The sequence below is a fragment of the Pongo abelii genome, chromosome 10 (assembly GCF_028885655.2).
Source record: "Pongo abelii isolate AG06213 chromosome 10, NHGRI_mPonAbe1-v2.0_pri, whole genome shotgun sequence".
In the NCBI taxonomy this organism is placed as follows: Eukaryota; Metazoa; Chordata; class Mammalia; order Primates; family Hominidae; genus Pongo; species Pongo abelii.
Genome location: NC_071995.2, coordinates 93,689,901 through 93,713,176, shown reverse-complemented (window position 1 = coordinate 93,713,176; position 23,276 = coordinate 93,689,901). Strand labels below are relative to the sequence as shown.

General features: G+C 40.2%; 1 protein-coding gene across 1 annotated transcript in view; it reads left to right on the top strand.

Annotated features, from left to right (window-relative positions):
• Nucleotides 1–23,276, top strand: part of FGD6 (FYVE, RhoGEF and PH domain containing 6) — a 135,176-nt gene that overhangs the window by 47,655 nt on the left and 64,245 nt on the right. The window contains exons 4-5 of the mRNA XM_024257514.3: nt 14,522–14,589; nt 14,674–14,704. Of these exons, the coding sequence (XP_024113282.2) occupies nt 14,522–14,589; nt 14,674–14,704 (99 nt within the window). The remainder of the gene's footprint in view (nt 1–14,521; nt 14,590–14,673; nt 14,705–23,276) is intronic.

The window sequence follows — 23,276 nt, the reverse complement described above, 5'->3', positions numbered from 1 at the left end:
CCTCAGCCTTCTGAGGAGCTGGAATTACAGGCACCCATCACCATACCCAGCTAATTTTTGTATTTTTAGTAGGGACAGGGTTTCACTATGTTGGCCAGGCTGGTCTTGAACTCCTGACCTCAGGTGATCCACACACCTCGGGCCTCCCAAAGTGCTGAGACTACACGCGTGAGCCACCGCGCCCGGCCTAGCCTATGTTCTAACAGGATAAGAGGAACCTACGTGCTTAATCATAATCAGGAAGGACTTCAGAGTGTTACAAGCTATGAAGGAAACAAATCAGAGTGATGTGCTACAAACCCAGGAAGCTACTTTGGGAAAAAGCCTCTTAGAAAATGATATTTGCCTGGGATTTAAATGACTGGAAAGAACCAAAGCCTGTGAAGAATTTGAGGAAGAACATTCAAATTGTCTTCTTTTTTTTGAGATAGAGTCTTGCTCTGTCGCCCAGGCTGGAGTGCAATGGCGCTATCTCGGCTCACTTCAACCTCCACCTTCCAGGTTCAAGCAATTCTCCTGTCTCAGCCTCCTGAGTAGCTGGGATTATGGGCGCCCACCACCACACCTGGCTAATTTTTGTATTTTTAGTAGAGAAGGGGTTTCACCATGTTGGCCAGGCTGGTCCAAACTCCTGACCTCAGGTGATCCACCCGCCTCGGCCTCCCAAAGTGCTGGGATTACAAGCGTGAGCCACCGCGCCTGGCCTCAAATTGTCTTCTTGAGGGCCATAATTAAATCAATCCTGACTCTCTTTGAAAAGCATTCTCCAAGTTTTTTCTTTTCCTAGCAGACACTCTTTTCTATTGTTTTGGGCTAGTTGTTTGTTTTGCGTGAATCTTTTCCCATTTCTTTCCATACTTCTTGGAGCACTGACCAAAATTGGTTTCCACATTCTATCAGGGATCTCACTGATACATCATATAAAGGAAGGATTAATCTTTAACACAGCAGTGTTATGTCTGTTTCCAACACATCCTGTGATAACACCGCCTGGTTGACTCATTCATTCTGTGGGCAGTGGAGACTCCCAGGGTTCCTTCCTCTGCGTTTGTGCCTGCCTTTCCTTTCCCTTCCTGTATTTATATTATTGTTTTATGTTATTAGTTGTGCTATATTGCAGTAGCCATGTTAAATTTTTATCCTTTTTTTTTTAAAAAAAAGGACTATTTCTTTAGTTAATCATGGACATTGTTTTTAGTGAAACAGAGTACATTTATTTTTTTCATCATCTCAAGCATTTACCAAGCCTTTATGTGATTGTGTTACAGACATTCCCATTATACTCTTATTTTCAAATGTACAATAAATTGTTGTTGACTGTAATAACTCTGTTGTGCTATCAAATACTAGATTTTGTTCATTCTATCTAACTGTGTTTTTGTACCCATTAAATATTCCCAATACCCTCCACCCCTAATTATGGACATTGAACATTTTTTACCTGATGCCACTAGTACTAATAATTTCCCTCCTTTAGAATTCTCAGCCATGCTAATGAATTTTCTCTTTCTGTCTCTTCATCTGAAACAACAATAGCAATAATAGAATAGTCTCTTTCTTTCTAAACACTTGTTAATCCATCTGGCCACAGCCTGGTGAATGCCTTTCTCTTAAGTAATTTGCTTTCATAGTGGTAAGAACACGGTCTTTGGAGTCAGATTGCTTGGGTTCCCACCACTTACTAGCTCTGTGATCTTGAACAACTTACTTAATTTTACTTTGCCTTAGTTTCCCCATCTGTAAAAAGAAGAGAAAAAAAGTGGACACTTTATTTTCTAAGATTGTTGTGATTATTAAGTGACTATACACTGTTTAGAACAGGGCTTAACACAAAGTGAATGCTTAGTAGATTTTTACCTATTATTGATTTTTTTTTTTTTAAAGATGAAGTTTCACTCTTGTCTCCCAGGCTGGAGTGCAGTGGTGCGATCTCGGCTCACTGCAACCTCCGCTTCCAGGGTTCAAGTGATTCTCTTGCCTGAGCCTCCTGAGTAGCTGGGATTACAGGCATGCGCCACCACACCCAGCTGATTTTGTACTTTTAGTAGAGACGGAGTTTCTCCATGTTGGTCACTCTGGTCTCGAACTCCTGACCTCAGGTTATCTGCCCACATTGGCCTCCCAAAGTGCCGGGATTAAAGGCATGAGCCACCGCGCCTGGCTGCTATTATCGATTTTTATGAAAATAAGCAAGCCAAATCTTAAACATCTCAAATCAAGCTTTCTGTAATCTTACCAATAAATATATTGTTTCTGGCTTGCCTTTTCTTATCTTTGATGAGTAAATATGAAACTTATTTACATGTAAGGTAGTATTTTGTTTTAATGGGAAAACTTGAAATTTGGCATCCTAAGACCTGCGTTTTAGTCTTAGATTTGTCACTTACTAACTGTATGACCTTGGTCGAGTAATTTTTTAAAGTCAGTTTATTTACACGAGCATCACTTCACAATTGACTTCAGGTGACTTAAAAAAATGTGTGTAATACAAAAAGTCAAAATGTTTTTTTAAAGAAATCAGGTTGTCAACATATAAATGGTGCTGGAATCACTGGATATCCACCTGCAAAAGGATGACATTGGACCCCCTTCCTTTCAACATACACAAAAACTAACTCAAAATGGATTATAGACCTAAATGTAACAACTCAGGCCCGGTGCGGTGGTTTGGCTGGTGCGGGGGCTCACACCTGTAATCCCAGCACTTTGGGAGGTCGAGGTGGGCAGATCACTTGAGGTCAGGAGTTCGATACCAGTCTGGCCAACATGGTGAAATCCCATCTCTACTAAAAATACAAAAATTAGCCTGGTGTGGTGGTGCATGCCTGTAATCCTAGCTACTCAGGAGGCTGAGGCAGGAGAATTGCTTGAACCCGGGTTGCGGAGGTTGCAGTGAGCCGAGATCACACCATTGCACTCCAACTTGGGTGACAGAGCTAGACTCCATCTCAAAAAAAAAAAAAAAAACTCAAACAGTAAAAAGATCAGTCACCCAGGCTTAAGAATCTGAATAGACTAAAGAAGATATACAGTGGCCAATAAAGATGTAAAAAGGTGTTCAGCATCATAAGCCATTAAAGAAATACAAAGCAATGCTTCAGTGAGGTACCACTGCACACCCACTAGGGTGGCCATAATCAAGAAGATGTACAGTAACGAGTGCTAGTCAGGATGTGGAGAAATGGGAGTCCTTATAGGATCTAAAATGGTGCAGCCACTTTGGAAAACAGTCTGGCAGCTCTGAAAAGTTTAAATATAGAGTTACCATATGACCTAGCAATGTTACTCTTAGGTATCCACCCAAGAGATATGAAAGCATATATCCACACAAAAACTTGTAGAGGAATGTTCATAGCAGCATTATTCATAATAGTCAAAAAAGTAGAAAGGGCCAGGTGCAGTGGCTCGTGCCTGTAATCCCAGCACTTTGGGAGGCCAAGGTGGGCAGATCACTAGGTCAGGAGTTCGGGAGCAGCTTGACCAACATGGTGAAACCCCGTCTCTACTAAAAATACAAAAATTAGCCAGGTATGGTGGTGCACATCTGTAATTCCAGCTACTTGGGAGGCTGAGGCAGGAGAATTGCTTGAACCCGGGAGGTAGAGGTTGCAGCAAGCCAAGATCATGCCACTGTACTCCATCCTGGCCAACAGAGTGAGACTCTGACTCAAAAAAAAAAAAAAAAAAAAAAAAGTAGAAAGAACCCAAATACTAATGATGAGTGGATAAACTAAGTGCGATATATTCCTACAATGGAATACTATTCAGCCATAAAATAGGAATGAGGAATGACTGATAATGGGCATGGAGTTTCTTTTTATTTATTTATTTATTTTGAGATGGGATCTTGCTCTGTCACCGAGGCTGGAGTGCAGTAGTGAGATTATGGCTCACTGCAGCTTCAACCTCCTTGACTCAAGTGATCTCTCGTCTCTTCCTCCTTAGTAGCTAGGATTACAGGTATACACAACCATGCCCGGCTAATTTTTTTTTTTTAAAGACATGGTCTTGCCATGTTGCCTAGGCTGGCATCCAACTCCTGGCTTCAAGCAATCCTCCTGCCTTGGCCTCCCAAAGTGTTGGGATTATAGGCATGGGCCACTGCACCTGGCCTGAATTGTATACTTTAAAAGGGTAAAAACGTATTTTGTGGTATATGAATTATATCTCAACAAAGGTGTTATAAAATAAACCTTGCTGAAGGAAAAACAATAGTGCTAATGGAAGATTTGTACAGAGTAATGTATATCATGTAGTCCTATTCGTTAGCTGAGGATGGGCCACAAATTTGGCTTTCTAGCAACTCAGGAAAAGCCAGTGATATCAGGCTGGGTATGGTGGCTCATGCCTATAATCCCAGCACTTTGGGAGGCCAAGGAAGGAGGATAGCTTGAGACCAGGCTGGGCAACATAGTGAGACCTTGTCTCTACAAAAAATAAACAAGATTAGCCAGGTGTGGTGGCGCAAGCCCCTGGGAAGTTGAAGCTACAGTGAGCTGTATTCAGGCCACTGCCCTCCAGTCTTCACTCCAGCCTGAGCAACAGAGCAAGACCGTATTAAAATTTAAAAAAAAAAAACAAAAAAAAAAACCAGAAAAAGAAAAAACAAGCCAGGCATGGTGGCCCACACCTGTAATCTCGGGACTTTGGGAGGCTGAGGCGAGTGGATCACCTGAGGTCAGGAGTTTGAGACCAGCCTGACCACCATGGAGAAACCAACCCGTCTCTACTAAAAATAAAAATTAGCCAGACGTGGTGGTGCATGCCTGTAATCCCAGCTACACGGGAGGCTGAGGTAGGAGAATCCCTTGAACCCAGGAGTCGGAGGTTGCAGTGAGCTGAGATCGCATCATTGCTCTCCAGCCTGGGTTACAAGGGTGAAACGCTGTCTCAAAAAAAAAAAAAAAAAAAGAAAAAAAGAAAATTGATACGGATCTGACATAGGTACTGTTTTTCTTCATGTTGCATGAAGAAAAGGAGTTTTATACAAGTTAAGTAACTTGCCTTGGAACCCCAAGTTGGGGTTTTTAACCCAATCTGTCTCTACTAACAACTTGGTACAGCCATGGAAGCTGAATGATGTCAATGAAACATGTTGAGGTGAAATACCTAGCCATGCTGATCTGTCCTGTTCCCTTTTCTAAATTTTTATTTTTATATTTTTTGGTCTTTCAGGGCTTAAATGCTTGTTTAAAAAGTAAGATGTATTTATTCTACTTGTTTGTGGTTAGAATATTCATCATCTTCATCTTTCTTATATATTGATTTCCTTGTTTTTTTTAAAAAAACTTTGTAAAGTAGCTCATATGATACATACTTTCATAAAGAAAGGGCAAAAACCTAAGAGAGCATTGTTTAGAGATTAATCATGATGTCACCTCATTTTTGAAATAACTTAATGATAAAGAGATGTTTCTCAGGCAAGTCTGGATGTTAACATTTTTTGTTTTTTATTAGAACTCTAGAGTAGCATAGAAGAGGCCTTTTAATAATTCTATTAAAAAGTAATGGATAGGCTGGGCACAGTGCCTCCTGCCTGTAATCCCAGCACTATGGGAGGTCCAGGTGGGTGGATCACTTGAGGTCAGAAGTTCAAGACCAGCCTGGCCAACATGGTGAAACTCCATCTCTACTAAAAATACAAAAATTAGCCAGGCACAGTGGTGTGTACCTGTAGTCCCAGCTGCTCGGGAGACTGAAGCAGGAGAGTTGCTTGAACGCGGGAGGTGGAGGTTGCAGTGAGCTGAGATTCCCACCACTGCACTCCAGCCTGGGCGATAGAGCAAGACTCTGTCTCAAAAAAAAAAAGGAATGGATAAATTTCACTGAATGTCACTTGTAGTGAACAAATATGAAATGATAAGAACACAATTAAGAATTTACGAAGCTGCTGAGGCAGGAGAATGGCGTGAACCCAGGAGGCGGAGCTTGCAGTGAGCTGAGATCGCGCCACTGCACTCCAGCCTGGGCGACAGAGCGAGACTCCGTCTCAAAAAAAAAAAAAAAAAAAAAGAATTTACAAAGCTGGGCTAGCGTCAAGAGATCGGAACATAAAACTAGATATCAAATCAAAGGTTCTGTTTTGGAATTTGTTTGACTTATTTTATGACCTTAACAAAGTTATTTCATTTGTTTGTGGCTCATGTTTCAACTTCCACAGCAGTGTACTTTTGGGAGACGCTGTTATTTAACAGGGAACTGCTTTGAAATGCAATGTAATTTAAGTGAGGATTTTCATTAGCTGAAAAGTTGAGATGCCGTGGGGTGTGTGTTTTTCCATTGCTGTTTGACTTGGGTCACAATCAGTCATTATTCTTACAAGTTAAGTTGGAGATAATATAGAGCTTTTAATTTTTTTTAAATTTATATTTGACTTTCTGTCCACTTTGAAGATGATTATAATCCATTGACTTATTTCTAATAATTTTTATACCTCTTTATTTAGCTCTGTAGCTTTCCTGGTTTAGAAGGTAAAATGGACAATGGAATATATAGACTCCTAGAACCTTAGAATTGGAAAAGACCTTAATCATTTAGTCCAACCTCCTACTCTTTTATGTGATTAAAGCTTTTAGTTCATTTGAGTTTGCATTTTTGTGTTATGCAACAGATCTTCAAAAGCAATGTGCTCTGTCTCAGGTTCTGAGAAGGTGGCAGCCATCCTTATACACATTTGCATATTCGTAAATATTAATTGCACAGTGGACCAAGCAGCGTGCTATGTGCAGAAGGGTACAGGGTGAATTAGATCAGAGACTAGAGGGAATTCAGACATTTCAGCAAGTAAACACAGTCTACTGGGTTAAGTCCTATAAACATTACATGAACAAGAAAGTTATCTTGTCCTTTGATAGTAGGAGGGAAAGAATATCAAGGCAGCCATCATAAAAAAAAAGTTGGAGTGTTGTCTTAAAGGACGTTTGGAATATGAAAGGCAGAAATCTTCAGGGAGAAGGAGAAGTGATGGGGAAGCAAGTCAAGGCAAAAGGAAAAGTATATGCGCAAAGGGACAGACACAGAAGGGCAGAGCATGGCTGGAGTTGCAGCGTGGTGGGGTAGAGAGTACACAGTGTGGAGGAGGAGGGAGAAGGCTGGCGAAGGTGAGTGGACACGTTGTGAAATGCCTAATACCCTTGGCGAAGGAAACTTGAATCTTTGTTATCCATCTGTGATAGGGAGCTGCTAACATTTAGCCTGAGAACTAACCTGGTTATATTTGCATTTTAGAAATATTCTAGTGGCAGTGTACAGAAGGGGTTGCAGTGGGGTAAACACAGAGCCAAGGAAACCTCTTAGGTTGCTGAAATAGTGAGGGCAGGAGGTAAGGAGGCAACATCAAAGGAGAGGAAAGGATCATTTAAGCTTTAAATCTTCAGGACACATTGATAGGACTTGACTCAGTTGTAATAATAAAAGGTGACTGTGGGGACAAAAAAGAAGAGTCCAGGTTTCTGGCATTAATGAGTTGGTATCTACAGTAGCTAGTATAGGAGTAGCTGATGGATTGTGTTTAAACGGTGATTTGGAGTCATCAAATGCTTTATTCTTTGTGAAACCTTTCCTGATTGACACACCTCTGCCTGATTATGGTCTTTCTCTTCTTCAAGGTGGCAGCACTTTTCATAGTTGTGCTTATGTATAGTTATTTGTATGTTCAGTTTGTTTCCCTTGTTCACTTCTTGGAGGCTGGGGCTATTTATTTATTTATTCATTCATTGTTAGACAGAAACTCACTCTGTCACCCAGGCTGGAGAGTACAGTGGCGCAATCTTGACTCACTGCAACCTCCACCTCTCAGGTTTAAGTGATTCTCATGCCTCAGCCTCCCAAGTAGCTGGGACTACAGGTATGCGCCACTGTTGGCGCCCAGCTAGTTTTTGTATTTTCAGTAGAGATAGGGTTTCACCATGTTGGCCAGGTTGGTCTTGAACTCCTGGCCTCAAGTGATCCACCTGTCTCAGCCTCCCGAAGTGCTGGGATTACAGGTGTGAGCCACCGCACCTGGCCAACTGGGACTATTCTTATTTATCATAGTTCCCTGCAGCCTTGAACTCCTGGGCTCATGTGATCCTCCTACTTCAGTCTCTCAAGTGATTAGGAACTACAGGCACATGCCACCACGCTTGGCTATTTTTTTTTTTTTTTTGTATTTTTCAGGTGTCACTATGTTGTCCTTGCTGGCCTTGAATTCCTGGCCTCAAGTGATCCTCCTGCCTCCCAAAATGTTGAGATTACAAATGTGAACCATGGTGCCCTGTGTAATTCCTTCTTCTAACACCTACTTTTAATGCTCCATTTTAGACCTACACAATCAGAATTTCTAAGACAGTACCTGGGAATCTGAAACTTAAGATCTGCCTGTGATTCTAATGATCACTAATTTTTCAAATTTATATGTAGAGCAGTGAATGGGCTGGCAGTAGAACTGTTTTTTCTTACTAACTTTGCTATCAAATGACAGAAAGTCAGTTACTAACTTCAGATTTTAAAATGAAAGTGTAAAGATGGTACTGACTTCTTTCTCTTGAAAATGATCTCAGAATAACGAGGAGAAGAAATATAAATTCTGTGCTCAGTGACATTAGAAGACAGCAGAAAACCCTGTCGACCTAATGGGAAAAAAAATGAGGCAAACTTAATATAAGTAGAGAGTTTATTTGGGCCAAATTTGAGGACTACAAGCCTGGAGCATAGATCCAAGACTCCTGTTAGGAGCAGTTACAAGTGGGGTTTTTGTTTTGTTTTGTTTTTGAGACAGAGTCTTGCTCTATTGCCCAGGCTGGAGTACAGTGGTGCGATCTCGGCTCACTGCAACCTCTGCCTCCTGAGTTATAGTGATTCTCCTGCCTTAGCCTACCTAGTAGCTGGGATTACAGGCACTCAGCACTACGCTCGGCTAATTTTTGTATTTTTAGTGGAGACAGGGTTTTACCATGTTGGCCAGGCTGGTCTCAAATTCCTGAACTCAAGTGATCCGCTCACCTCGGCCTCCCAAAGTGCTGGGATTACAGGTGTGAGCCACTTGGCCCAGCCACAAGTCGGTGTTTTTGTTTTTGTTTTTGTTTCTGTTTTTGAGATGGAGTTTCACTGTGTCATCCAGGCTGGAGTGCAGTGACGCAATTTTGGCTCACTGCATCCTCCATCTCCTTGGTTTAAGCGATTCTCCTGTCTCAGCCTCCCAAGTAGCTGGGATTATGGATGTGCGCCACCATGCCCAGCTAATTTTTGTATTTTTGGTGGAGACGGGGTTTCACCATGTTGGCCAGCCTGGTCTTGAACTCCTGACCTCAAGTGATCCGCCCACCTTGGCCAAAAGTGCTGAGATTACAGGCATGAGCCACCATGCCCGGCCACAAGTGGGTTCTTTGTTTGTTTGTTTTGTTTTTTTGAGATGGAGTTTCGCTCTGGTCACCCAGGCTGGAGTGCAATGGCACGATCTTGGCTCACAGCAACCTCTGCCTCTTGGGTTCAAGCGATTCTCCTGCCTCAGCCTCCCACACAAGTGGGTTTTTTAAAGGAAAAGAAGAGGCAATTCCTAAGTTGTTTGTCAGCAATTTATATTAAAATATCATAGGCTGTTTGATTGACTTTACATTGTTCTTTGTTTCACAAATTCTAGGAACATGGAGACTATGGGTGGAGGCAGCTGGTCAGGGACAAAAATGCCTTCAAACAGTTGCACCTGGGCATGGGGGTTGGGCCATCCCTGAAGTCTCATACTCATGTTTCTCTGGGCCTGATAAATTTTGCGTACCTCACATAGCTCAGTTTGCTCTGAGGTATTTTTCATTTTTCACACCGTATGAGTAAGGGCTACCATGCCCACCAACAATATATAAAGGTTCCAGCTGGTCCACATCCTCACCAACACTAGGTATTTTCTGTTTTTTGTTTTTTTGTTTTTTTTTTATTATAGCCATTGTGTGGGTGTGAAGTATATCATTGTGGTTTTAACTTACATTTCCCTAATAACTATGTTGAACAAGTTTTTATATACTTATTGCCCATTCTTATATCTTCTTCTGTGAAATGTTTCTTCACATATTCACATCTTTTATCTCTTTTTTTAATTTAAAAAAAAATAGAAATGAGGTCTTGCTTTGTTACCCAGGCTGGTCTCAAACTCCTGTGCTCAAGTGATCCTCCCACCTCAGCCTCCCAAACTGCCAGGGTTACAAGTGTGAGCCGCCACACACAGCCTTTTTGTTTGAGTTATATTGAGTTATCAGAGTTTGGTTTTGTTTTTTTTAAGAGACAGGTTCTCACCCTGTCACCCAAACTAGAGTGCAATATTGCAATGATAGCTCACTGCAGCCTCAAACTCCTGGGCTCAAGTGATCCTCCTACCTCAGCCTCCCAAGTAGCTGGGACTACATGTGTGTGCCATTATGCCTGGCTAATTGTTTTTTATTTTTTTATTTTGTAAATACAGGGTCTTGGTATGTTGCCAAGGCTGGAGTGCAGTGGGTCAATCATGGCTCACCACAGCCTCAACCTCCTGGGTTCAGTGATCCTCTTACCCTCAGCCTCCTGAGTAGCTGGGACTACATGTGTGCACCACCATGCCCAGCTAATTTTTGTATTGTCTGTAGAGATAGGGTTTTACCCTGTTGCCCAGGTCTCGAACTCCTGTGTTCAAGCGATCTGCCTGCCTTGGCCTCCCAAAATACTGAGATTACAGGCATGAGCCAACACTCCCAGCCCTATCAGAGTTCTTAATGTATTCTAGCTACTAATTCTTTCTCAGAATCATGATTTGCAAATATTTTCTCCAGTCTATGGTTTATCTTTTTATCTTCTTAATGATGTCTTTTGAAGCATTAATAATTTATGAAGTTCCATTTATCAGTTTTTTTCTTTCATGAGTTATGCTTTTGGTGTCGTATCTAATAACTCTGCCTAATTCAAGGTCATAAGGATTTTAAAAAATGTTTTCTTCTAGAAGTTTTACAGTTTTCACATTTTTAGTTAATTTTTGTATGGAGTAGCCTCCTCTACACAAGTCTGTATAATGCAGGCCCTGGTAGAGCAAGGTCCTGAGAAGGAAAGAAAAAAAAGGTACAGAGTAGAGACCTAACAAAAGGAGAGTGATAAAAAGAGGAGAGGAAACAAAGGGTAGGTGCCAAAAATAAATTAACAGCTACTTGAAATTTTTGTGTCGAGCTCGAGCACAGTTTAGCTGACTCCAGTAATCAAATGCTTCCACATCTATAGTGTGCCTGCATTTCTTTAAGGTTACTGTTGAGATCCACTCTTGACTTTTAAGGGATGTCACATTATTTGGAAATGAAGAGTCAGGGCTTCAGTTCCCTGAATGGTTTCTGTTTTTCTCATTTTTAATGCATTTGTAATTTTAATTTTATTTATGTTATTATTATTTTTACTAACGACATGGTCTCGCTATGTTGCCTAGACTGGTCTCAAACTCCTGGGCTCAAGCAATCCTCCCACCTTGGCCTCTCAAAGTGCTTGGATTACAGATATGAGCCACCATGCCAAGCCCATTTCTAATTTAAAATTTATACACTGTATTTTGTAAACATTAAACTTTCTATCTACAGATTATATGGAGAACCCCATTGTGATAGAAAAGTTTGGACTTGCTAAAATATTTTTTCAAAATAACAGTTATCCATGTGTGTGTGTATGTGTGTGTAGACACTTATGTAATCATGATTATTTAGTGCCTGATACGTGGTCTGCCATGGCTTCAGCTGGTCCCTCCGTTTGGGGTTCCTGACTTCCCGCAACAAATAGTCAACTTTGAATCTTGGCAAATCTCTATTTTAAGTGGATGTTCTTTGGGACTGTGCTCTTGGTCCAACTCTCACTTTATATAGTCCCTGTGTTTGACTTTGTTCACTCTAATGACTGACTACTATTTATGATTCTAATGGTTCTTAATATAATAAAAAGAATGAATGCAAAAATTAAACTTTCCCCTGTAGTTCTCTGACTTCTTGTGAGCATAGAAGTGATCGCAGTTTTTTTTTGTTTTGTTTTTTGTTTTGTTCTGTTTTGAGACAGAGTTTTGCTCTTCTTGCCCAGGCTGGAGTGCAGTGGCACCATCTTGGCTTACTGCAACCTCCACCTCCCATGTTCAAGCGATTCTCCTGCCTCAGCCTCCACACCCAGCTGTGTGGCATGCGCCACCACACCCAGCTAATTTTTTGTATTTTTAGTAGAGATGGGGTTTCCCCTTGTTAGTCAGGCTGGTCTCGAACTCCTGACCTCAGGTGACCCACCTGCCTCAGCCTGCCAAAGTGCTGGAATTATAGGTGTGAGCCAGTGCGCCCAGCCTGATTACAGTTTTTAAAAATCTAAATTTTAACATACTGTAAAACCTTGAGGAATCCTCTCCCCATTTATTCACTTGAACATCACCCGTGCTTTAATAAAGTAACGAATAAAAGGGTTTCAGTGTATGTATGGAACATATATAGTCATATTTTTTTAAAATTTATTAAAATGTAATTTTCAGAAGGGTTTCATTGTTAAACCTGCATCTATTTTTATACCTTGGTTGTGACACTGAAATTCTGGAAGCAGTTGAAAAATGTTTTTTCTCTCAGTGTTGTATATGGAAACTTAAAAAGAAAAAAGAAAAAAAAAAATTTCCCAAATGAAGAACTAACATAGTCATGTGATCCATCACAGTGAGTCTCGGGGAAGCAGATCTGCTAGATCCATGATTCCAATGTTAAAAAGAAGACTACTTTAGAGAGAAGTTGCCACCATATTTTTTTTGCCTGTGGCCTTTCATTAATGAATGATTGCTGGACTGTCATGGTCATTTTTAATGTTTATCATGTCATTGCCTTGTCCAGCTGCACCCTGGTCAGCACAAAATAACCGTGTCCTGGTGTTGCCAGTGCCTACGAGAATGCAAAGAGACCTCTTTCTAAAACCAGGTTTCTTCAAAGAAACATCCAAGCATTTTCCTTTTAATGTCAGCAGTCATCATTTTCACCTTAGGTGTAATATCTAAAATTTATACTTGCTTGTTCCTTATTTACTCTTTTTGGTCTTTACTGTGGAACTGTAGTGTTCTGATCTTGAACTGGAACATAAATGGAGAGAAGCTTCTCTCCTTTTCTCTGATTTCCCTGAAACTAAATCCAGCTCTCGATATTTTATTGAAAACAACAACAAATTCACCTAAATACTGAGACCTCTTTTTGAGTCATCTTTATTATTATTTTGTTAAAGATGCACATTTTTTTTGTTCCTGTGAGGGCATTTAATTTTTATACAAAGTAGTCCATAATAAAAGAATTTCATGGCCGGGCACGGTGGCTCACACCTGTAATCCCAACACTTTGGGAGGCCAAGGTGGGCAGATCACAAGGTCACGAGATCGAGACCATCCTGGCTAACATGGTGAAACCCTGTCTTTACTGAAAATACAAAAAAATTAGCCAGGCGTGATGGCACACACCTGTAGTCCCAGCTACTCGGGAGGCTGAGGCAGGAGAATCTCTCCAACCCGGGAGGCGGAGGTTGCAGTGAGCTGAGATCACACCACTGCACTCCAGCCTGGGTGGCAGAGCGAGACTCCATCTCTCTGTCTCTCTCTCTCTCTCTCTCACACACACACACACACACACACACACACACACACAAGAATTTCATTTCAGCTCCTTAGCATAAAACTGCCTTGACTCTCTAAGAATATATCTAAAAGGGATTTTAAGGAAATTCGGAGAGCCTGTGACTGTAATTTTGACTTATATTTGTTATAGATTGAAGAAGAGCCCTGTTCAGACTATATTTAAGTTGTGAGTTTAAATACCTTTACTTATGGTGAAGTTCTCATCTACATTCCTATTGGATATTAACTAGTTCTTTTTGTTTGTTTGTTTTTGTTTTTGAGACGGAGTTTCACCCTTATTGCCCAGGCTGTAGTGCAATGGCGTGATCTTGGCTCACTGCAACCTCTGCCTTCTGGGTTCAAGCGATTCTCCTGCCTCAGACTCCCGAGCAGCTGGAATTACAGGCATGAGCCACCACGCCTGGCTAATTTTGTATTTTTAGTGGGGGCGGGGTTTCTCCATGTTGGTCAGGCTGGTGTTGAACTCCCAACCTCAGGTGATCCACCCGCCTTGGCCTCCCAAAGTGAGCCACTGCACCCGGCCAAATTCTTAAATTATTTGTATGCACCCAAAGGAGTCTTCTTCTGGTATCTATCTGTAAGGGGCCACTTCCCCTGTAGCCTTTTTAGTTTGTGACTTCCATTTTGAACCACTGATGGTTGCATCCCAGCAAGGTTCTGGAGCTACTCAGGGCAGTTCATCAATCCAGCTAATGACAGTGAAGATTACTGATTGCTCTCAGCTACTCCTGTGACATGGTTTATCCCTCATCCACTTCTCCACGTTTGCCATTTGAAATGTTATATAGTATGAACTGTGTGCTAGTAGGAAACTTACAAGTATCAGAGTTAAAATTCGTGTCTGACTAGCTCATAGCTGATCTTCATTATTCTTTTGTGAGTTCATGCTAAATGTGCTCTTATCCACAGGATGAAGATAATGGAATGAAAAGTAAAGTTCATCATATTGCCAAGGAGATCATGAGCTCAGAGAAAGTGTAGGTATCTAGTTTACAATTCAGAAGACTGTTTTCCCCCCATTGGCACATTTAAAACATTTTTTTCATTGTTGTTTTTTACAGGTTTGTCGATGTGTTAAAACTTTTGCATATTGTAAGTATCTGCTAATATTTTCCTGAAGTCTAAGACTATTCCCTTTTGTACTTTACCTACCCCTAGAAGTTTTCAGCATTACTAACTTAATGATAGACATTTTCTGAAATGTATGTATTTCATATATGTAGATAACATGATTTCTGAAAGAGTCTTAGTAGCTATATGTCCAAAGTCTTCAAACTTTATGTCTTCATGACAGTTTTTAAGGTGATAATATATTTTCTTAGGCATTTGCTGAAGATGCTTGCTATTAGAGTTTTGCATTAGCAATACATGAAGAGTATCATTATCATTGTCCAAAAGTGTTTTTCTCCTACCTAAATAAGCTTCCAGAAACAGACTTGAAATAGACAATTTTCTTACTATTTTTCCTTTTACCACCTCCATTTAGGAGAGATTAGAAATAGACATTTTTACAACTAAATTTTAGTTCTATTTTCCGTTTTTTAAATGGTCAACTTTTTTTTGTTTTTTTTTTGGTTTGAGAGAGCATCTCATTCTGTTGCCCAGGCTAGAGTGCAGTGGTGCGATCTTAGCTCACTGCAGCCTTTCAACCTCCTGGGCTCAGGCAATTCTCCTACCTCAGGCTCCTGAGCAGCTGGGACTACAGGCACTCACCACCATGCCCAGCTAAATTTTGTATTTTTTGTATAGATAGGGTTTCGACATGTTACCCAAGCTAATCTCAAACTCATGGGCTCAAGTGATCAACCCGCCTTGGCCTCCTAAAGTGCTGGGATTACTGACATGAGCCATTGCAGCCAGCCTATAATTGTCAACTTGAACAGACTTGTTAGGAAAGAATTATGATATGTGTCTGGGTGCATATTCATTTTTCTCATGCACTCCTTCGTCCTTGCAGGTTTTCACAAGTTTCATTATGCACTGACAGTTAAAGTGCTTTTAGTGTTACTTTATTTCAATTATATTTAGGCAAGATATTAAGACTTAAGAAAGGGGTAAAACAAAAGGAAAAGGTAGATGAAACAATGAAAAAAGGAGTTGAAGTGGCAGTTTACTTATGTGGTATAATTATTAACATCATAAATTAGGCTTAATTGTGGAGAAATGAAAGGTTCACCAAAAATACATCCATTTAAGTCTTGGCAAACAGTATCATTATTTTCAGGTTTTCTTTGAATGGATACATACGAACACGAAAAGTAGATTACACTTAGGCATGATTCACATTCACTAAATGATTACCTGTGCTCTGTACTTGGTCCAACAGAAACCCAGGGGCCTGGCCTGGTGTGGTGGCTCACGACTGTAATCCCAGCACTGTGGGAGGCTGAAGCGGGTAGATCACCTGAGGTCAGGAGTTCGAAACCAGCCAACATGGCGAAACCCCATCTCCGCTAAAATACAAAAATTAGCCAGGTGTGGTGGCGTGCCTGTAGTCCTAGCTACTCGGGAGGCTGAGGCAGGAGAATCACTTGAACAGAGGAGGCAGAGGTTGCAGTGAGCCGAGATGGTACCACTGCACTCCAACATGAGATCAAGACTTTGAGATCAAGACTCTGTCTCAAAACAAAACAAAACAAAACAAAAATAGGGGCCTGATTCCTATGTGAAAAATCTGTAGCTTTGGAAATTCTTAAAAAATTCTTAACATTGCTAATTTGTTTTGAGAAAATATTTCCCTGTGAATAGTTTCTCACATTGACTTTTGGCTATATTGGTAATATTGGTAAGTTCTCTCTTCCTCTCTCTCTCCTTTTTTTTTAATGACTCAGGGTCTCACTTTGTTACCGAGGCTGGAGTGCAGTGGCACGATTTCCACTCACTGCAACCTCTACCTCCTGGGCTCAAGCGATCCTCCCATCTCAGCCTCCTGAGTAGCTGGGACTACAGGCATCCACCATGCCAGGCTAATTTGTTGTATTTTTAGTGGAGATGGGTTTTAGCCATGTTGCCCAGGCTGGTCTCGAATTCCTGAGCAATCTGCCCGCCTCAGCCTCCCAAAGTTCTGGAATTACAGGCATGAGCCACTATGCTCAGCCAGTTCTCTTTTGTAATAGATTTTCTTTTTTTAATGATAGGACAAAGCTAGGCATGGGCAGCACACGCTTATAATCCCACCTGCTCAGGAGGCTGAGCCAGAAGAATCCTTTGAGACTAGAAGTTCAAAACTGCAGTGAGCTGATTGCACCACTGCACTCTAGCATGGATGACACAGCAAACCCTTTTTCCAAAAAAAAAAAAAAAAAGGACAATATTTTGTCACCCTAACAAATTTGTTGAGTGGCAAGCTTACTGTCATTTCATATAAATTATAATATGTTTGATAAATAAGTGGCTTTTCAAAATGAATTTCTTGTATATTTGCTGCTCTGCCCTGAACATCCCCACCACACTGTAGACATCTGATATAATTAAGTACAAGTTAATAGGAAGGTTTTTGGTTGTCTTATTTGCTCTCTGACGGGAGCTAGACTTAGTAAATATCTCTATAAAAATATTATGTAAATGTACAAGTAGTCTGCATTTAAAAAAATATTTGGGCTGGGTACAGTGGCTCATGCCTGTAATCCCAGAACCTTGGGAGGCCAGGGCGGGTGGATCACCTGAGGTCGGGAGTTCGAGACCAGCCTGACCAACATGGAGAAAACCTGTCTCTACTAAAAATACAAAAATTAGCCGGGCGTGGTGGCACATGTCTGTAATCCCAGCTACTCTGGAGGCTGAGGCAGGAGAATCGCTTGAACCTGGGAGATGGAGGCTGAGGTGAGCCAAGATTGCGCCATTGCACTCCAGCCTGGGCAACAAGAGTGAAACTCCGTCTCAAAAAAAAAAAAGTGTGCGTGTGTGTGTGTGTGTGTATATATAATATATAGTATATATAATATACTATATAATATATATGATATATTGTATATATAATATACTATCTAATATATAGTGTGATATATAGTATATATAATATACTATGTATTATATATAATTATATAGTATAGTGTATATAATATATAGTATAGCAATCTATTATATATTATACACATATATAGTATACTATATATTATATATAATGATTACTATGTATTATATAGTATATATCATATAATATACTATATATACTATATATAATATTATATATAGTCACTTATTTATCAAACATCATTTATATGAAATGACAATAAGCTTGACACTCAACAAATTTGTTAGGGTGACAAAATATTGTCTTTTTTTTTTTTTTTTGAAAAAAGGGTTTGCTGTGTCATCCATGCTAGAGTGCAGTGGTGCAATCAGCTCACTGCAGTTTTGAACTCCTAGGCTCAAGAGATTCTTATATATATTATACTATATATATTATATATATATCATACTATATAAAACTATATATAATATACTATATATTATGTATAATATATGTGATATATATACTATGTATATTATATAATATATGTGATATATAATATACTATGTATATTATATAATATATGTGATATATAATATACTATGTATTATATATATTTGCTATATATTATATATGTGATATAATATACTATGTGATGTATAATATACTATGTATTATATATGCTATATATTCTATAGTATGCTAGATATTATATATTATATATTATATATAATATATAGTATGATAGATATTATATATAATATCTAGCATACTATAGAATATATATTTGGAAGGGGTTTTTTAAGACAGAGATGGACTGGCTATATAGTATTAGTAATGAAGCATCTTTGCTTCACTAATTTCTTTAGGTGGAGACGTACATCCCCTTGAAAATTTGAGAGACTCAATAAAATCCATAGAGCCAGAGGCAAGGCTACCCTAGGCATCCAGATGTCTGTTACTAAATAGATTTTTTTTTTTTTCACATTGTAAAAGGAATAGAAGACTTTCTCAGTTCTCATTTTTTTTTTCCATGTTAAAAATCACTTCATGCTGTTTTACTGAATACACCCTGACTTTTGAGTCTTGTGAACCATTTTCAGCATTTTTTCTTTAGTTGTAAAGAATCTTTCTCTAGCTTCTGTTGACATGGCTACCAAACCTTCACTCTGGAGCAGCTTCTTTCACGTGAGAACTGTCCTTCACTGAATGAAGCTCATTGTTCAGAGTACCTTTGTTTTGCTGCTGAGGTGTTTTCCCTACCTTGGTTTGGTATTTCCTTCTCTTTAGATGCCTCTGTTTCACAGCTGTCTTTCCAAGCCTTCAGAGACTTGTGGAGAGAGGGAGGGAAGGTGACTTGTGGATCTTAAATGATGTTCATCTGATCATTTAACTTAACCGAATCTCCTTTAGTTAAATAAATGGTGTTCTATTAAGTGCTCTCTATGTTCCTTGCAGCATGCTATGTTACATCAATTATCTGTTTTAATCCTCATAACAACCCTATTTAAATAGATGTTATTTCTATTTTTTTCAATGAAGAAAGTAAGCTAACTGTCAAAAATAACCCACTACTTAATAGGAAAACCAGACTTTGAAGTCTGGTTTGTCTGAGCCCTTGTACTTAGTTGTTCTTTAGCAATTGATTGAAAATTATTACTTGAAATCTCTACCATGCTGTATAGGATATAGTGTATCTTTGGATTTATTAGCTTGCTTTCAGAATTCTTTTAATTGCCCTGGAAACCAGAGAAACTTGTTTTTCATCTTCTAAAGATGAAAATGAAGCTAGATCTTGGTCACTTAGAGTTATTATGATGATTACTTGTTAGTGTTATTAAAGGAGATTGGAAACTAGACATAAAAGATTGCTTTCAGTTATGTTTTCTACAGTTTTGCATTGATGATTATGCACCACTCGTGATTATATACCATATCACCGGGTCTACATATAGAGAGGGAAGAATAATTTCATTGGGAAAATATTTTCATTTTAAAAACAAAGTCAAATGGTTAATGTGGGGACTTTCCCACCTCTACTTTTACTCCATAGTTTCACACTCATTTCTGCATATTTATCATAGCACTTTGACCTCCACAGCTGCTTTGCTTTTCCTTAAAGTGAAGTTATTCCTGGTGTCCTTCATGAGGACAGGGAACCTTGTAGAGCTCCATGTCTGTCCATATGTTCATTTGGTCTTTGTAATTCACTGTGTCGTGATAGTAGTTCAGTAATGCTCTGAGGTCAGGCAGCTGGGTCAGGACAGCTGGTAATTAAGTCACATACCCCTCGTTGGTGCTGGAGATATGAAGCCTGACCCCATGAACAAGGCCATCTGTTTTGTGCTTCATTGCCTCAGATGCTCATACTTGATTTTATTTGCATTGATTTTTTGCTTAGGTCTTCCCTAAGTGATTCGAGCTTGCAAAGCTGGTATGTTAATATCTCAAAAGAATTAAAGATCAACTTAAAGTTAATCTGATTCTGATTTGTAGGTTTTGGGGAATTAGTAAGAATAATATCATATGCTTCATAATTCAGAGGCCCATTTCTAGCTCTACAAATTCCACATTAAACAAGCATTTGGTTATTATGACCAGAAACTACAGTGTAGGTGGTTCAATTTTGCATGCAGAATCTTTGATAGGTTTTATTGTAAGGATTAAGTCTAGGTACTTGATGCTAACAAACTCTATAGCTAACTAAATTTTCACACTCTTAACTCCTCCCTCCACTATTTTAATATTTTATTTACCCAGCTTTTCCAGTGTGAAAAATTAAACTCTGGATCTAACTTTTGAAGAGCTAATCCTGCTGTCTTGAATCCTCACCGATTTCGTCAAGGAGGTGTTGGTGAATTTAGATTCTTCTGCCTCAAAATAGCTTTGCCTCTGGCTTTTAAGTGTCATCACACTTTCCCAAATTATCCTGGTTGTTAACATTTAGAAAAATAACCAGACATATGTTGTAATAATCCTTTTATAAAAAAAAGATGTCACCTCCTCCCAGTGGCACCAGTTTTGGCAATGGCTGAGGTTCATGAAGAGCTGAGAAGTTAAAGATTCTGCGTGTGGTTCCTGTGTGAATTAGTTAAATCTGGCATTGGGGCTGTAGCACACAGCTGTCAGGAAATGGTGGCCCAAGAGGTGAGGGAATGAGACTGGGGCCAGGGCTGCTGCATGTGGTTATGGAGGCCATAATTGGGAGTGGAGCCCAATTATTCAATGACACTTGTTGAAGCAAAAGCACAGTATGGCAGGCTTTATTCAGGACTATCACAATAGGCATAGGGGGCCTGGCGCAGTGGCTCATGCCTATAATCCCAGCACTTTGGGAGGCCAAGGTGGGTGGTTCACTTGAGGTCAGGAGTTCGAGACCAGTCTGGCCAACCTGGTGAAACCCCGTATCTACTAAAAATACAAAAATTAGCTGGGTATGGTGGCATATGCCTGTAATCCCAGCTACTCGAGAGGCTGAGGCAGTAGAATTGCTTGAACCCAAGAGGCGGAGGTTGCAGTGAGCCGAGATCATACCACACTCCAGCCTGGGCGACAGAGCAAAACTCCATCTCAAAAACAAAAAACCATAGGCATAGGGACCACTGCAATGGGATTTTGCAGTAGTGGAGACAGATTGGGCTCAACTCCAAATATATTATGGGCAAGTGGGAATTTATAGCCAAGGAGGAGCAAAGTGGGAGTTAGTGGATGGAAAATTACTAACAAGAAACTTCAGGAGCAAGGGAGATTCTGGCTAAACCAACTTAAGAGGATTCTTGCTGAAGACGGACCAGCCAGGGTGATCATACATCACCTGGGCAATGGTAGAGGATGAAGAGCCCGAACAATATCAAGGGTGGGAGGTTCTTGCTAAAACTGAATTTTACAAGAAAGTGCACAGATGGGCCTAAGAAAAGATTCAGGAACCTGACTAGTACAGAATCTTTGTCGAGTGCTTACTTAGAATATGTAATTCTGTGGTTGGGCACGATGGCTGAAGCCTGTAATCCCAACACTTTGGGAAGCTGAGACAGGCAGATCACTTGAGGCCAGGAGTTCAAAACCAGTCTGGCCAACATGGTGAAACCCCATCTCTACTAAAAATACAAAAAATTAGCCAAATGTGGTGGCACACACCTATAATCCCAGCTACTCAGGAGATGAGGCAAGAGAATGGCTTGAACCTGGGAGTTGGAGGTTGCAGTGAGCTGAGATAGCACCACTGCACTCTAGCCTGGACAACAGAGCAAGACTCTGTCTCAAAAAAAAAAAAAAAAAAAAAAAAAAAAAGGGCTGGGTGCGGTGGCTCACTCCTGTAATCCCAGCAGTTTCAGAGGCTGAGGCAGGTAGATCACCTGAGGTCAGGAGTTCGAGACCAGCTGGCCAACATGGTGAAATCCCCGTATCTACTAAAAATACAAAAATTAGCTGGGCGTGGTGGCAAGCGCCTGTAATCCCAGCTACTTGGGAGGCTGAGGCAGGAGAAATCACTTGAACTTGGGAGGTGGAGGTTGCAGTGAGCTAAGATTGCACCACTGCACTCCAGCCTGGGCAACAAGAGCGAAACTCTTTCTCAAAAAAAAAAAAAAAGTAAGCTGGGCGCCGTGGCTCACGCCTATAATCCCAGCACTTTGGGAGGCCAAGGCAGGCGAATCACCTGAGGTTGGGAGTTCGAGACCAGCCTGACCAACATGGAGAAACTGTCTCTACTAAAAATACAAAATTAGCCAGGTGTGGTGGCACATGCGTGTAATCTCAGCTACTCAGGAGGCTGAGGCAGGAGAATTGCTTGAACCCGGGAAGCAGAGGTTGTGGTGAGCTGAGATCGTGCCATTGCACTCCAGGCTGGGCAACCAGAGTGAAATTCTGTCTCAAAAAAAAAAAGCAACTCTCTGGGTTTCATGGATATATACTCTCAAAATTCTTATAGCCTTTATTAAGTGTACTTCTGCTATTTTAATTATTAAATTTCTATTTTATTCTGACATACTGCTTATAATTTAAAAGAAAACATTGTGGGCCATCAGTCCATTCTGAGCTGCCTAAAAACATCCAGTAGTACTGGGAAAAGCAGAGTTTTGCCTGGTGTGTGACAAGGGCCTCCATTTAGAGGCAGCCATCTCACTGGTCAGTTCAGTTTGTATTTGGCTGGTCTCTGTTAAATGCATCTTAAATAAACAAGTTCCCTTTTTGGCAATAGTGGCAGACATATGGAATGCAGGTCTGGCAAAAGCTGTGTCAAACCGGGTCCTTAAGTTACTTAGCAGCTAACATCACTGTCACTGTCATGGCAGAGGAAATACCTTCCAACTGGGAAACAAAAGTTATCCTGCTGCCAGGAGACAAATATAGTCATCACTTAACTCCACCAGAAGAAAGGGTGGCGCTTATTGCTCTGCTGAGCAAGGAACTCTTGCTTCCAAATTATATTAATCACTAAACTGGTCAAAACAAAAGCAAAAAAGATAACCATAGAGGATGTTTAACTATTCTGCTTTGAATACATTATTCATGATGTGTAAATGTATTCTATAGCTCTGCCTGATAGCAGACAGCCTAATGATTTTCAAAAGTGTTAAGTGGCTCTATTTTCTCTTAGTAAATGTGAGTGCTGATTGAAGCAAGCTGTTGGGAGGTGAAATTTGGCTGATATCCATTTGGTTTCTGGAGATGTTCTGAGTGGTTTTCTGGATTAGAGTTTATAATACTATG